The sequence below is a fragment of the Anoplophora glabripennis genome, unplaced genomic scaffold, assembly GCF_000390285.2.
Source record: "Anoplophora glabripennis isolate ALB-LARVAE unplaced genomic scaffold, Agla_2.0 scaffold252, whole genome shotgun sequence".
In the NCBI taxonomy this organism is placed as follows: Eukaryota; Metazoa; Arthropoda; class Insecta; order Coleoptera; family Cerambycidae; genus Anoplophora; species Anoplophora glabripennis.
In genome coordinates this window covers 447,678-463,838 of record NW_019416370.1, presented here as the reverse complement: position 1 = coordinate 463,838, position 16,161 = coordinate 447,678, and the positions used below count along the sequence as shown (strand labels likewise).

Sequence of the window (16,161 nt, the reverse complement as noted above, 5' to 3'; positions counted from 1 at the left end):
TCGTAGAGGTTGAAATAAAAACAAAAATAAAACTATTTCGTATCGTATCTATTGCTGAAAAATATAACAAACGTTGTAGACATAAATAGAACATTTTCCTTAATAAAAAAGAAATGGAACGGAATGAGATCTAACATTGGACAAAAGTTTGTGTAAATAGTACATATATATCTCCGAATAATTTATCAGAATCAAATTTTGGCACGACATATATACTCAACTACACTGAATATAAATGAGATGGTTTCTAAGTACATCACAATATGTTTAGAACAACGATATTAACGTAACAGCTGCAATAATTTTTTTTATACCTTCGGTTAAGGGAGGCTACAAAAAGAGGTAACATTAAAAACAATTTTATAATCGTAGATTCAATCTCGGTGAACTGAATTACTAAATAAGAGGTCGAATTTTGTCATATTAAAACACTCAGTATGACCTCATACATATATTAACTTATTTAAAGCCCGTAAAACTGAAAACCACAATTTGTATTGAGATGGGACTTAATATCAAGAGCAATATTTTGTTATTAAAGTAATATGATGGCATGATCACGCTCGAGTCGTCTTTTGGCCTTTAATTGTACCAGACCCATCGGATCGGCGGGAGGAGGTAATCCAGCATTGGTACTTGCCGATTCATGGTAAAAAACTTCAGACGGCCCGCAGTGATAGCCGTAGATCACACTGTCACCACCTCTGAAAAAATTCATTCGAATTATACAAATTTTACCACATTTAAACTTTCGTCTATGCCGCCGCTGTTAAACAAACCGAATTAAGTGCCAAATACTAAAAAAATGTTCAACTGTTTAACTCGTTACAATTTTCGATACACTCTGTATAAAAAAAGGTCAATACCGAATCTCCGGAAAGCGTAGGTCTTCTCAAAATCGCTCTCCTCCCTCTCCCTCTTCTTCAGCCTGACGATTTTTCTCAGCAACTGGCTAGCGAAGTATATGCAGCAAACGCACAGTAAAATCTTCCAAATCAAAAAACCGACGACCGGCCACTTCTTTAGGCGAACGAATTGGACGTAGTCGGACGCGACGAATCCCAACCATACGCAATCGACAATCATGGAATACGGCACCAGGATCAAGAAGTGGATGATGGGCTCTTTGGCTTCGATGAAGATCCCTACCAGGACGGGCACGGTACCCGTTAGGAAGATCACCTGGTAACCCATGTTTATCTCGAACGATCTGAAGATATGCCTCGGTAGCACTTCTCTCATGGTGTATATCAGTTCGACGATGCAGGAAATGATGAAGATGACGCCCAAAGCGCACAGTATACATTTTAAGAGAACAAAGTCTAGTTTCATGGTTACTTTTACGGGGAATAACATTAAAAATGACGGATTTGTCACTTCCGACATTGACAAACAACAAATTCGCCAATTTTTTAATTTTTAAATTGATATTACTAAATTTCTTTCCCCGCTTTACAATTTTCCGTATAAAAATGAATCGAATGCAAAAAATAAAAAATTATCTGTTCAAACAAATAATTAAAAAATCTGGGATGTACAAACCTCATCATAATCTCCATCAAACTGTGAACTTCATCAAAATCTCTGTGCAGGGCATTCAACGCTCCCAAATCGTTGGCACCCCAAGGCCCGCCCCGTTTCACGGTGTCCCAGGCCGAGTCTAGGCAGAGGTAACTGTAGGGTTCGCTTTCGTGCAGATTTGCCCCCGACTGAGATTCCATACAATAATTTAATTGCTTCCCCAGTTTACCCAACTGTTCCGTGCAAATTTCCCACTAAAAATAATTCGATTACATACAAGAATGACAGATATTTTCTGCATAAATCTTAATTTTAACTGAAACTCGAAAATTATTTGATAATTAGCCGGCAATATCTAGTAAACAGTTAGGATCATTCGTCAACCATACCCACCAGACATATACCGGCTTTGGACTTATTAGTCCTCATCGGTACGCCATAGGTGAGACAATCAACGAATGACCCAATTATTTTTGATGCCCCAACTACGAACATTGGTCGAGTATGTGCCAGACATATCGATTTAGAACACTGAACATTTAGAATTTGAAGTTATTTTGAAGAAATAGAATAACATTTTTAAATATGTTGCAATATGCTGAAATCACTAAAAAACACCTTAAATTGGATTATTTTGGGATTAGATCCCTTTCACTTACCAACTTCCGCACCGTGCTAGGTTCTTCGCCACAGTCCTCCGTCAACAACATAGTCAAAACGACGTCTTGCTGTCCGCAAACAAACAAAACGCACCTCTGCAACGAGGAATCGTTCTCGTTCTTGGCATTGCATATATCCCTACCAGTCTTATATTTATTGTAGGGAAACGAGTAATTTTGTTGTGTAGGAGTCAGCCCCCTGTAATCGCAAGGGGTAGTTTCCCTGCTGCAGAAACCGCTCGACCGTTCCTCGAATGCCAGCATACTCAGTTTCGACAGGAGAGGAGTGAGTTGCACCCCCGACGAATACCTCTTCGTCAACGGTTCACTGGGCGTTTGTACGGAATCTATGCTGAATGATTTCAACGGAAGCGTCAAGGATTTTCTGTGTTCCTTGTTATGTCTCGTTGGCACTTTGGGAAGCTTATTTAATACGTCAGTCTCGGAGTTGTCTGATTTCGACCGTTCCTTGTTAGTTTCAGTCGTCTTTTTTGTACCATTCATCCAACAGGAATCGAAGTCATCGAAGCAGCCGTTTTTGAATTCTTTTTGTTTCAGATCCAACCGAACCAACTCCAGGTTAACTTTCACGTATTCGTTATAATAAGGATGCGATACGATCGTGCCGTCGGCTTTAAATACTGGAAACGTTGGATCGGTTATAGTTTTGAATAATTTCTCTCCCTTCATCGAGGACCTTATCGGAGACAAATCTAACTGAATCAGACCCTTGTTCCTAATACTAAAATACTGCTCAGCGTCTTGCGAAATACTGTTGACGATATCGTTTATGTTGATTAAACTGGAATGTTTCTTATTGACATACAAATTGGAGGTTATGTTCACGTACGGCGTGGATTTTCTTAAAACGATCTCGGTTTTATCACTCGAGGCACATTTTCCGTCAACCTCCAGCTCAACCTCAGTCTTGTTTGTACTTTCGGTTATTCCGTCTTTATTTCGGCAAATCAAAAGTGGGTTCTGGTGGATAAACTTCTTCAGTTCCGTCATAGGAGTGGAACACACGCTAGTTTGGCCACAGAAAGGCGTCACAGGAGCCGGTTTGGCGGTTTTTATTTCTATACTTGAATCTATGCTTATGCTTTTCAAATTAAGGAATTTGGGTCTGACTTTTTTTGTCGCCGGCACAAAGGGCGGGTTCGTAGACGAGGCGGAATGGTCGGAACCCTCCTCCGGGACGGCCGTGAATATCAGAGATTGATCTCGTTTCATAGCGGATACTATGGGAGTGTCTTGTAACAGCTGCGTGTTTTTACCATAACCCTACAATTAGTAAAAATGATATTAAATTTACACATAACATTAATACGACTCACCTTTTTAATACTTTTATTGCTCAAATACTGATAAATGTTTCTATTCCTTAACGAAGACTGTAACAAGTTGCAATATTCCTTATTCGAAATATAAACCTGCAGAAGCTGAACGCCTAACGGTAAATCGTAAGAGACCTCGGCTATTTCTGCCGGGCATTTTATTCTGTACGGATCCGTAAGTACTAGACGTTTCGACAAATCTGAACCAACTTGCGTAGCAACTACCCTAAAATATATCGTTTGACGGTTTTTAATTTAAATCTATAACAAAGTGTACTTACTTATTGTGGTACAATATACAACCCCCCAAAACATAGCTAAACTCTTGACAACACTGAAGAATATGAACAGCCTCCATAAAAACATTGCTTGCGCTCTGAAATAACATCCACAATAATTTTAAATTTTAATAACTTAATAACTAACCTTTGGCAAAACAAGCGACGGAACATGTGAAAATATATTCCCCCCGAAAACGATCATTTTCAAATAAGTCTCGAAGATGTGATAAAGCTTCGCAGAAAGACTATCACCTTTATAAAGACTCGCCAGTGATTCGAAATCTTTATGGAAGAAATTAAGTAACGAGTACAACGTCTTAGCTCTATGTTTCAACAACCAATCGTTAATGTTTCTATCTGTTCCCGCAGCCTAAAATCAAACTATTAACGTACTGAATACGACATTTCTGTTTTCCATTACCAGTAAGTATCTACCATTTTCTATAACAAAGAACTTTCCGCTCTGAAGAGACACTATCTCCGGACTTGAAAAAATATTTTTAACGCAATGTATGGTGCCTATAATCTGACCGCACAGAGCTGCCTTTTGCTGGTCAGACACCCAAGTTGGGTGGAAGTATAGTATAGCAGAGGCTGGGTCGTCCTCTTCCTTCTGGACCATTTGCGTATCATACACAAAAATTATCATAGTTTCCCTTCAACAAAAACAAAAATTACGAGTGATAATTTCAAGTCAACTTGGAATACTTACTTTGCCATGGTGAAGTTTTCAAGGTACAGACCTTAAAGAATATTTGATTTATACTAAGGCAAATATTTGCTTTTATACTTCATGTTTATTTGCGAGTTACCTAACCTTAAAACAGTTTACTGTCAGTGACAAATCGGAGAAATGTCATTAAGTACCAACCACAGAGACTTAAGTTTTTACTTTCCATGATACCAACAGACGCTGCAACCCGCTATACGCGACCACTGTATCGGATTAATATAAGTAATCTATCCTACAGGGAATAAATCCATATTTTTATTCCACAGATTGGAGGTAACAAAAACTGCAATTTGCGTAAAGTCTGCTGTTTTCCGCACTGTGCAGTCGTATATGTCTTATCTTCATCTACTTAGATCTATGTTTATTTGGTAAATTAAATTGAACAAAAAATCCCTGAAATGTGAAAGAAATATTTTGATATTTGTAATAATATATTCCTTGAATATGATTAATATTTGAATTCAATAAACGTACCTGGTTTATTTTTCAACATAAATCAAGGAAACCGCATACCACCCGTATTGAAATAGTTGCAATAATGAATATTTACGACATAGAAATAAAACAACCCAAAACCGGTTTACACGTGTATTTTTCCCCTCTGTCAGCGATATAGAGTATTTATATCACTTTTGTAATCATTCTTATTCGGGTAATGTGTACTGCAAGCAGCACAATTTGAATTATAAATGTGGGGGAAAATACTTATCGTCGTACTTATCGCTTGGTTGTCGGCGTCTTTCTTCGCGCGTGTTAAGAATTTTTTTTTTTCTACTCCGCAACTACCGCTCATAAAAGATGAGCTTTGGTGGGGTCCCGGAAAACCGTACGCTAATGAGGACACCGATATCAAACCGTTTACCATAAACGTGTCGCAAACAGTGAGTATTTTTTTGCTTTTTTTAATAAGAAGAGGATTTTCTGTCGATTTTTTAGTTTTACATTAATTGCGAAAGCAGGTATTTTACTGTCTATCAGTTCTAAGTTACTTACATTAAACATAGGTGCAGTTAATAATCATCTAGACCTTACAATGGCGATAAGAGTTATTATTTAAGTGTAAATAATAAATAATATAAAGTAATGTTACAGTGCCGGACGTAACTCAAATTTTAGGGGGTTATAAGTTTAAAATCTTATATTGGGACACCATATTTCCTGTAGAAATATTTTTAGGTCCTTACTGACTTAAACTGGCGGCTCAGCCAGGCCTTGCCCTTTCAACCGGCACTAGAAGGGGTCCAGCAACAGTACGGAATCAACACAAACCATCTAAGAAACATCATCGACTTTTGGCAGACCAAATACGATTGGAGACAGCGCGAAAAACTTCTCAACATATTCCCGCAGTACACCACAAGCATACAAGGCTTGAAAATTCACTATATACACGTAAAACCGAAAGTAACCAAAGGCGTAAAGGTCTTGCCCTTGTTCATTTTGCACGGATGGCCTAGTTCAGCGCGGGAATTTTACGATATTATACCTCTCCTTACAAACCCCACGGGAGACTTCGTTTTCGAAGTTGTAGCGCCTTCATTGCCAGGTAAAAATGCAAACATCTGTTAAAAAACTTCACGGATACATTCATTTCCAATTTCCAGGCTATGCATTTTCCGCAGCGGCCGTCAGACCGGGACTCAACCCCATGGAAATAGCCGTCATCTTCAAGAATCTGATGGAGCGTCTGGGCTTCCACAGGTACTACCTCCACGGTGGTGACTGGGGCAGCCAGGTGGTAGCCGCCATGGCTACTCTGTACCCCCATAAGATTTTGGGAACGCATTCCAATTTCTGCTTCGTGAACACCCCGTTAGCACATCTTAAGCTAATGGTAGGGAGCTTCTTCCCATGGTTGATAGTCGAGGATGATATCCGCGATAAAGTCTACCCGCTGTCGGAGAAATACATGAGGTGGATCGAAGAGACGGGTTATATGCACATCCAGGCGACGAAACCGGATACTATAGGTCTGTATAAAACTAAGAAATAGCATTTCTTCCCCCGGAATGGGATTTTCTATATAACTTTTCTGTGATTCAATTTTAGGCGTCGCTCTAAGAGACAGTCCCGTTGGTCTAGCGGCTTATTTGATGGAGAAGTACTCTATTTTCACGAACCCCCACTGGAAGAACCTGGACGACGCCGGTTTGACCCAAAAATTCAAGCTGGAGGACCTCCTGGACAACGTCATGATCTACTGGGTAACCGGATGTATCACCAGCTCGATGCGTATCTATGCTGAATCTTTCAATGAGAGGTACAACTCTTTGAAGTTGCCACAGTGAGTACCTCGTGATGACGCGTGACATTATTGCAGAAATCTTGTTATTTTCTCCGTAGAATACCCACACCGGTTCCAAGCGGGTGCGCAAGGTTCTCACACGAAGTGGTGTACCAACCAGAGACGGTATTGAGGCAGAAATTTCCGAATCTGGTCCACTTGGCCGACTACGAAGGCGGACATTTTGCAGCAGCGGAAGAACCAAAAATTTTAGCGAAAGACTTATATTTATTCGTAGAGAAAGTAGAAAAGATAAGCGGCGACAATAAAGGAACAAGATAAAAGTTTTAAATATTGATGTAATACCAAATAAATAATTTTAGTAAATAATAATTTTTAATAAGCCACCCTAAAAGTAACTTTGTATGATATGACACTGGCCCCTGTATCATCAACTACGCGCTACTGGATTTGTAAACGACAAACGAGTAAGCCATGGACTCTAGCTCCTCGACGAAGCTACAATAGTAAACATTTGGCTGCGGTGATATACAGGTTCTTTAAATATTAAAAGTAATGAAAGTTGATTGATTTTTTTAATGGAAACATCCATATCGATCACGGATTTCGATTGAAAAACGAAAAAAAAACTTTTTGTTATTATTTTTGGATTTAACCCATATTTTGGCCATAAAAAAACAGAAAAAAACAAGAATTTTGAGACAATGGAGTACCTCGGGATCACTTTTTAAAAAAATGTTTCTTACAAAAGTTGTAGGGCGGAATGGCGGCTATCTTGGCATGACCTTGAAAATGACCTTGAACTTGGTCAAGGTCGTTTGAAGATCAAATTCAAAATTTTAAATGGGACCCTCTTTTTTGACCTTGGAAATTACAAGAGCTAGAAGTTTTACAGGATATGATAACCTCAAGACAAAATCAGATATCAAGCTCATTTTAAGATCGAAAAACTGTATAATTCTCAACTACTTTTAGCACTACCCAGGACTACTACGACGTGGACGTAGTATTTCATATTTTATTGTAAAACTGGCCAAAATATGGGTTGAATCGAAAAAATAACAAAAATTTTTTTTCGTTTTTCAATCGAAATCCGTGGTGAAAAATTGGTGCTTCCATTAAAAAAAAACAACTTCCGGTCTAAAAACACAACTTCCGGCCTAGACAGGAAGTCGTTATATGGACCTTTCAACCCTCCCCCCTCCCCCGGTGTCCTACAATTTTTTTCGAAATAATCGAGTCCAACGGAGATATTATTGTGTCTCAAGATAAATGCCTCACCCGGTATAATAAAAATTATAAAGACAAGGTCCACAGTAAGCAAAAATGACAGTTACCTAATTTTTGTGTAATCTTATCATTCTAGAATAAATTTTGTAACAAACAAGTGCTTACAAAATCACAAGATAGTGGACCAAAGTTCTAAATTTCTTAAATTAGTGACAATTAGCAAGATGCCGATATTACATATTTTAAATAACATTGAAAACATGACCTTCAGTTATTTTTATGACCAAATTAATTCAATATTGCATCCTCATTTGCCTTCATTATATATTAATAACATAATTTCTTTATGATGATAATAATTTTTAAATGAAAACCGTACATCTTCATTACATTTTCAAAATATTACATCCAACATCCAAATAGCATTTTTTTACATTTAGGAGAAGGCGTCTATATATTCGTTGATAAAATCGAACGGTTGAAAAAGACTGAACTTTGTAATTTTTTTACTAAAATAAATATTTACTTGTTTATATGTACCTAATTCATATTCAGAGAGCTTACGAACTGGGAAGAGGATATTTTGATATATTATTGAAAATATAATAATTTTCCGGTTGAAAAAATCACTATTACTACATACTGAGTTACCACAATGATACGAAGACAATATTGGAATCTCTGGCTCTTTTCTTGAGTCCTGTAGAGAACAGAAAAAATATTAGGAAAATCTTTATAATGTACTATACATTACTTTTGAAAATGTGTTAACTTTTCTAATAAATATAGTGTACCCTCGAAATAAACATAAAGCCAAAGCTGATTCAATGTAAAGTATTCATGTACTTAATCAAAATTTGCCGCTAAAAACAACGAATGGTTTAATAAACATTTTATATAAAGTATCTAATACTTAATTTAAAAATAAAATTTGTAAGGTATGCTTCCTAAGGGGGAAATAAAGAGTACCTTTATTGTAGAGGAAATGAGGTTTATCATATGTGCCTCTGAATTTGAATATTTCGCCAAGCAAAAAACTTGGGGCAAATTTTAGCCGATGCCCCCCCCAATTGAGACGCCCCTGACTAAAATTTTTAAAAAATTTTATTATAAACTATTTCAACTTGAATGAGCGTTCACGATGTCAAAATTCATAATTTTCCTTCAACCCATTTCAGAAATATTAAAAAAAAATTATTTTTTCATCAAGTGATAAATTATTGGACACTAATTATGAGACACCCTATATACAGAAAAGTAGTGAGCGTGCTTTACGAGATTCCGCCCTTGCCTAACCTGGAGGACACCTGGTGCGGCCCTAAAGAACCGTCCAAAGCGGATACTGAGATAAGGCCATTCAAAATCTGTTTCTGACTATGTAAGTAATGATGGTGTATGTAAAAACGCAAGTAATCCATTCCGTATTTTGCCAAGTCATCCTCTATTAATCTAATTCTATATATTTATGATTTCACTGCAATTAAAAAATAATTAAGGTCCATAGACATATCTTTTAATATTACATCAACTGAGAACAGCAAAATATAATTTTGAATTATCTTTGTTTAAATATTAACCGTAAGTTCACTAGGAATTGGTAATCTTATGCGCTATTTGTAAAATTGGATACGACCAATGATAAAAACAAAATTAACTATTACCTACTTAATCCCTGTGGAATCTTATCACTCTATAATAAACTTTGTAACTACAAACAAGTACAGTCACAAGATAGACAGTATAAACTTCTTGAATTCAAAATGAGGTGTAAAGTTTGACCGCGAAACCTGTAGTCTTTTTCAAAAATAAAAGGATCGTGAGAAATTGGACCCTTTCTTATTTCTAAAATAAGAAATAAAAATATCTCCCATCAGCTCGCAATTCGTACTATATAATTTAACAAAACATTAGTAACTATTACAATAAAATAAGTATTTTATTTTTGATTCAAAATCTCTAATAGAACCCGATTTATTCCTCATAGAAGATAATCGGTAATAATGAATAATGAGCTTTAATTTATATTTCAACAATACCCACAGTGGTTAACGTTAGATCAGACGAAGAAGTTTTAAATTCTACTCTCAGAAAACAATTGAAGATCTTTCCCGATTACGTACTTATTAGGGTTTCTGGTCGAGACTTCTCGAAGCGAGAATTCCCGGGAAATCTGGCCTTACTCGAGACGAGAAAAAAGTGTCGAGAAATCGAGAAATCGAGAAATTTAAAAATCACGCGCGTCTTAAGTTCTTGACTGGAGTTCGTTTCGTTCATGCGTTCAATTCGTTTCTCTACAAATAACTGAGCAGTTAAAGTGGTTTCTCTACGAGCTCATGATTTATTTATTTTAAGTTTTTAAGGCTTTAGTTTACTTTGACGATTCTTTTTTTTTAATGTACAGGGTGATTCACTATATTTTGACCCCTCCCTTTAACTTTTTTGTTTTAAAAGTTATAAAAAATGTGAAATACAAAAGTTGCACGATTTTTTATGAAGTGTTCGAAAATGATAGTAGAAAAACAATATGGACCCAACAAACCATATATGACTGTGCTCGACAGGGAACGTTCTATCCAAATGTGTAAAAATATACAGGGTGTTCCATTTAAATTAACAATGTTAACATCCGCGGCCATTTTGTTTGATCTTCATTTGTTTTTTTACTATCATATTCGAAAATTTTATAAAAAATCGTACAACTTTTGTATTTCACATTTTTTTATAAGTCTTAAAATAAAAAAGTTAAAGGGGGGTCAAAATATAGTGAATCACCCTGTACCTAGTTATAAGTCTGTGTAGAAATTTTATTATTAGCAGATACCTAATGTTGAAGTGATAAATTAATAGGAAGAACGGTTCTGTATCTTTAAATTAAAGCTTGTTTTTTAAGATTTTTTCGGTTAAATTCCTTATTTACTATTTATTTAATTAAAATACTGCATTTAATGATTATTAATAATTATTATTGGAAGAAAACTACGATTCAAAAACATTGAAATAAACATAAGTATATTGAAAGTGTTTAATAAAAAAACAAGTTAAAGGTTTTTAAGAAGAAACTCACAGTGTTTAATTTACTTTTGTTAGTAGAAGTAGAAACATAAGTAATTAATAAAAATACTGAGGCAGAATTCCAGTGGCACTTTATTATTCCATACATTTTACAAGGTAAAATATGTAACTTAAAATTAATTGATTTAAAAATAAAAATTGTAAGGTACGCCGCTGGCTCCCTAATAACTTATCATCATTGAATTAAAGGCCAAGGATTGGACTTGCCGGAGGAGGGAGCTACGAATAGTACACATTTAGACACGGTGATATACGTGTCGGTTCTCCTCGCAATCAAATGGGTAAGTGCCGTATAGTAACCGCGGTGATATTCGCTATTGTCGCCGCCGTGATATACAGGAAGGTAGTGAACGTCCTTTATGAAATACCGCCCTTGCCTAACCTGGAGGACACCTGGTGGGGCCCTAGGGAACCGTCCAAAGAGGACACCGAGATAAGGCCGTTCAAGATCAGTGTTTCTGACAATGTAAGTAATGATAGTGTGTGTAAAAATGCAAGTAATTACAATCTAAATTTCTTAAACTCAAAAATAGCAACGTAATGTCAGTATCAAATTCATTTTTCAATCGTAGTTTACTAAAGACTTAATCAAAATCGTGACGTCGCCTTTACGCTGATAACATCTTTTTAGGTGCTCAAAGATCTTCAGCAAAGACTATCGAACGCGTTACCATTTCAACCACCGCTAGAAGGCGTGAAGCAAAATTACGGTATAAACACCAACCTTTTGAAGGACATAGTCGATTTCTGGCGCACCAAATACAACTGGAGGGAGAGAGAAAAGTTCCTGAACCAGTACCCCCAGTTCACAGTCAGCGTACAAGGGTTGAAAATCCACTACTTGCACGTCAAGCCGAAGGAAACCAAAGGGTTGAAAGTTTTACCCTTGTTACTCCTCCACGGGTGGCCTGGGTCAGTCAGAGAGTTCTACGAGTTGCTTCCTCTGCTCACGAAGCCACAGAAGGGCAGGGATTTTGTTTTTGAAGTCATAGCGCCTTCTCTTCCAGTTAAGTACTCTTATTCTTCACATTTTAAAATGTTTCTCATCGTCTTTAGCTATGAATTCATCACCATCTTTGCAGAATCAAAATGAAATCAATTTTTAATGCTCACTTTTGTACCGTCCGAACATAGGCATCATCATCATTACCCAAATAGCCTGGTAGGACCCTTAACATCTTTGAGAGGTTGTTTCCCAAAGATCGGCAATAACAGCCGATAAGCATAGGTCTTATTGTCCACAGGTTATGGTTTCTCAGAGGCAGCAGTTCGGCCCGGATTGGGTGCTATCCAAATGGCCGTCGTCTTCAAGAACTTCATGAAGCGACTGGGCTACGAAAAGTACTATATCCAAGGAGGTGACTGGGGAGGTGTCATAGTACAACACATCGCTACGCTGTTCCCGAAAAATATTATAGGGGTACATTCCAACATGTGCTCGACCCTGACTCCCTTAGCACAGCTGAAAACGATAATTGGAAGTTACTTCCCCTCCCTTGTCATCAGTGAAGAGAGCGAACACAAATTGTACCCCTTATCGGAAAAGTATTTATATTTGGTCCTTGAAACCGGGTATCTGCATCTGCAAGCGACGAAGCCAGATACAATTGGTAGGTGTTGTCGACAGATATAGAAAGGAAGCATCATTTTTTTCTTTAAAAATTTACAGGCGTTGCTCTACGGGAGAGTCCAGTGGGTTTGGCGGCATACATCTTGGAAAAATTCACCACCTGGACTAATCCCGCTTGGAAAGACTTGGAAGACGGCGGTCTCACTAAGAAATACTCTTTGACTAACCTCTTGGACAACGTGATGATATACTGGGTGACAAGATCTATCACGACGTCGATGAGACTGTATTCTGAAACGTTGAACAAGGCGCAATTCGGATTGCAAGTAGACAAGTGAGTAGTAATTCCAGAAATTCTTGCAATCTTATTAACTAATTGCACTTCTTCTAGAATTCCTGTGGAAGTTCCTGCAGGTTGCGCGAAGTTTTCCTATGAACTGGCATACCAACCCGACTCTATCCTAGAAGTTAAATACAAAAAGCTTGTTCATTCCGCTGAATACGACGGCGGACACTTTGCGGCTTTTGAAGTACCAGAAACACTAGGGGAAGACGTTTACATATTTGTTGATAAAGTCGAAAAACTGAAATAGACTGAAATTTGTATTTTTTTTACTCAAATACATATTTACTTGTTTATCTTTTATTGATATAATCCCCACACAATTAAAAAAGCAGAAACTTAGTACCAGTGCCATTTTTTAATCAAAATACGCCACTGAGCACCTCTTATATAAATATGCTTAATACAAAAACCAAACAGCAGGCACTTTTTACACAGGGTGATTCGTACCTCGTTTTTTTAATAGAAAGTAGAAAAAACGTCTCAAAACTATTTTTCTGTGTTTCAAAGCCATATTTCAAAATTTTAAAGAGTGAAATGAACTAAGAAATAAACGATTAATGACGCCCTCCAATAAGCAGCTAAACTGAATTGTTTCTTTGGTTGCTCTTTAAAAGTGTATTTCACAAATCAAAGTAGCACACAATATCTTTGTTTACTGACCATGAAATGAAAATGCTTGTCGAAAAATCAGATCTTATACAAGGTGTCACAAAAAGACACGAACACGCCGGTAAATTTTCAAGATTGAGCAAGTATCAAAAAGAATTAAGCTTCGAAGCCAAACTAGGTCGATTTGAAAATATTAGGTAAATGACACACCTTATTTTTTGTCAGTAATTGATAGATTTTTTTCTAAAGCATATAGGTTTTTTGATAACCTACAACACACAAAACTATTATGTTGACCCTTGAAATAAATAAGAAAACAGCTATCACATAATTTTAAAAACTTAATGAATCGTATTTGATTTTTTATGTAACATATCAAATAGAATTAGGTTGTTTTTCACAGAAAATAATCAATAATAATAAAATGACTTCCTACGTAAACGAAAATTCGATTTATTTGTATTGCAAGTCATTCCCAATATTGTTGACAATCATTTTTTGTTTTATCTTATCACTGTGACTCGTACCGACCGACAGTTCAAATATGAATTACAACTATTTATACGAGTCACTTGGAATATTTTTTTAAATAAACAGGATTAGTTCGTATTTTCTCACCAAGGACCAGCAGATAAAACTAGACTCCAATTGGATATTTGTGCAGGATCCCAAACTTATAAAGATAATAAAACAATATATTTGAAATATTATAAATATGTACATACGAACTACATATTTGGAAACAAAATCCTCTCTGTCGTTCATTATCGGAACGTACTTAAAGAACACCCTGTATACAAAGTGATACGTAAGCATATAGGTGATTTACTAGTATAAATATTTAATATTTACTAGTAATAATACTTAATTCAAAAGTCCAATAAGATTTAGATTTATTACATTTAAAACTGCAACAGTAGAAAATTAAAATCCGTTTTTGTTCGGAATAATCCATTTTAGTGATATGCAACAGGATATATCCTTTACAGTAAATTAATTGTAAGTAAAATTTCAAAAAAACATGTCTTCTTAGAATCCCCATCTACAAAAAAAAATATGGCAAAAAATATGGACTGTTTAAGGTATTCTTAGCATCACTATGTTTTTAAATATAATTAAAATATATTTTAAAATGCATTTAATATAATCAAAATATTACACAATTCCTATGAAATACCCCGTCAACTGAAACCGAAACGAATCAGCTTATATATCAAAAACGAAACGCACTTTTTATAAATATAAGCCTAGGTAGGAAATTTCCGCCGCTTGGATTTCGGATTCTACAATTAGATACAACGCATGAAGGTTACGCACATTATCATGTACCCATAAGCGAAACGCCGCCTCAGTCTCAGTTGGGAATCAAACACTTCCGAAGATGGGCAAGACCAGTGTCGCACTGGTAGTGTTAACTGCTGTTTTCTCGATAGTAGTTTACCGACAAGTGAAATTTCTGTACGAGGTACCGACCCTACCTCCGCTAGAAAATACCTGGTGGGGTCCTGGGGACCCTTCCAACGAAGACAAGGAGATCAGGCCCTTCAAGATCAACGTGTCTGATGGGGTATGTGATCACAAAAATAAAAATTAAAAAATATAGTTATTTTTAAACATCATTTAATAATAATAGAAGAAAGGAATTGACTTGAAACTTTCTACAGGTGCTCAAAGATCTGCAGCAGAGGTTAGCCAACGCCTTGCCTTTCCAAGAACCCCTAGAAGGTGCCAAGCAGCATTACGGGATAAACTCCAAACACCTGAAGAACATCATCGACTTCTGGCGAACGAAATACAACTGGAGGGAGAGGGAGAAGTTCCTCAACCAGTACCCCCAGTTCACAGTCAGCGTACAGGGGTTGAAAATCCACTATTTGCATGTCAAACCAAAGGAAACCAAGGGGGTGAAGGTGTTGCCCTTACTGTTGCTCCATGGTTGGCCAGGTTCAGTCAGGGAGTTCTACGAGATCATCCCTCTCCTCACCACCCCACAGAAGGGGAGGAGTTTCGTTTTTGAGGTTATAGCACCGTCCTTGCCAGTTAAGTTAACCAATTTTTTATCTAATAAGAAAGATTTTATGTTTTCTTTACAGGATATGGTTTCTCGGAAGCAGCCACCAGGCCAGGCTTAGGTTCCGCCCAAATGGCCATCGTCTTCAAGAACTTCATGGCGCGACTTGGTTACGAGAAGTACTACCTCCAAGGGGGCGATTGGGGCGCAGCTATAGTCCAGAATATGGCCTCCCTTTTCCCTGACAAAATAATGGCGGTACATTCTAATATGTGCCTTATCACCACCCCCCTGTCCGGCGTGAAGCTGTTCTTGGGTAGTTTTTACCCTCCCCTGATCGTCAGCAGGGAGTTGGAAGATAAAGTGCACCCCCTAGCGGAAAAGATGTCTGCTATGATGCTGGAACTTGGCTATATGCACCTTCAGGCTACAAAACCCGATACTGTTGGTATGTACGCATAATAATAATGATAATGATTAATTAATAATAATAATAATAATAATAATAATAATAATAATAATAATAATAATAATAATAATAGCGGTA

The 16,161-nt window shown here is 36.8% G+C and overlaps 4 protein-coding genes across 4 annotated transcripts in view; 3 read left to right on the top strand and 1 right to left on the bottom strand.

The window, feature by feature from the left end:
* Positions 1–47: 47 nt before the first annotated feature.
* On the bottom strand, positions 48–4,738 carry LOC108910452. Its single transcript, XM_018715053.1, has 8 exons — positions 4,511–4,738; positions 4,220–4,454; positions 3,944–4,168; positions 3,799–3,893; positions 3,518–3,743; positions 2,181–3,464; positions 1,543–1,775; positions 48–704 (listed from the first exon to the last, which is right to left on the bottom strand). Exons 1-8 carry the CDS (start codon positions 4,516–4,518, stop codon positions 536–538), a joined length of 2,475 nt encoding a protein of 824 aa, XP_018570569.1. The 5' UTR covers positions 4,519–4,738; the 3' UTR covers positions 48–535.
* A 408-nt stretch (positions 4,739–5,146) lies between these two features.
* Positions 5,147–7,120, top strand: LOC108910413 (juvenile hormone epoxide hydrolase 1-like). The gene is made up of 5 exons (XM_018715000.1): positions 5,147–5,412; positions 5,708–6,077; positions 6,136–6,501; positions 6,581–6,815; positions 6,875–7,120. Exons 1-5 carry the CDS (start codon positions 5,221–5,223, stop codon positions 7,095–7,097), a joined length of 1,386 nt encoding a protein of 461 aa, XP_018570516.1. The 5' UTR covers positions 5,147–5,220; the 3' UTR covers positions 7,098–7,120.
* A 4,182-nt stretch (positions 7,121–11,302) lies between these two features.
* On the top strand, positions 11,303–13,285 carry LOC108910399 (juvenile hormone epoxide hydrolase 1). The gene is made up of 5 exons (XM_018714985.1): positions 11,303–11,544; positions 11,710–12,085; positions 12,323–12,688; positions 12,748–12,982; positions 13,040–13,285. The coding sequence occupies exons 1-5, from the start codon at positions 11,356–11,358 to the stop codon at positions 13,239–13,241; spliced, it is 1,368 nt and encodes a 455-aa protein (XP_018570501.1). The 5' UTR covers positions 11,303–11,355; the 3' UTR covers positions 13,242–13,285.
* Positions 13,286–14,973: 1,688 nt separating this feature from the next.
* Positions 14,974–16,161, top strand: part of LOC108910415 (juvenile hormone epoxide hydrolase 1) — a 3,519-nt gene continuing 2,331 nt past the window's right edge. Inside the window, exons 1-3 of the mRNA XM_018715003.2 lie at positions 14,974–15,170; positions 15,268–15,643; positions 15,697–16,062. Of these exons, the coding sequence (XP_018570519.1) occupies positions 14,985–15,170; positions 15,268–15,643; positions 15,697–16,062 (928 nt within the window). The 5' untranslated portion in view covers positions 14,974–14,984. The remainder of the gene's footprint in view (positions 15,171–15,267; positions 15,644–15,696; positions 16,063–16,161) is intronic.

Coding starts and splice junctions, on each gene's coding strand:
- LOC108910452 (XM_018715053.1), bottom strand. Junction 3,894..3,943: donor CGTCGCTTGTTTTGCCAAAG/GTTAGTTATTAA, acceptor ATGTTATTTCAG/AGCGCAAGCAATGTTTTTAT. Junction 3,465..3,517: donor GCAATAAAAGTATTAAAAAG/GTGAGTCGTATT, acceptor TACTAATTGTAG/GGTTATGGTAAAAACACGCA.
- LOC108910413 (XM_018715000.1), top strand. CDS start 5,221: ATGTGGGGGAAAATACTTATCGTCGTACTTATCGCTTGGTTGTCGGCG. Junction 5,413..5,707: donor CCATAAACGTGTCGCAAACA/GTGAGTATTTTT, acceptor AAATATTTTTAG/GTCCTTACTGACTTAAACTG. Junction 6,816..6,874: donor AACTCTTTGAAGTTGCCACA/GTGAGTACCTCG, acceptor TTTTCTCCGTAG/AATACCCACACCGGTTCCAA.
- LOC108910399 (XM_018714985.1), top strand. CDS start 11,356: ATGGGTAAGTGCCGTATAGTAACCGCGGTGATATTCGCTATTGTCGCC. Junction 11,545..11,709: donor AGATCAGTGTTTCTGACAAT/GTAAGTAATGAT, acceptor ACATCTTTTTAG/GTGCTCAAAGATCTTCAGCA. Junction 12,983..13,039: donor TTCGGATTGCAAGTAGACAA/GTGAGTAGTAAT, acceptor CACTTCTTCTAG/AATTCCTGTGGAAGTTCCTG.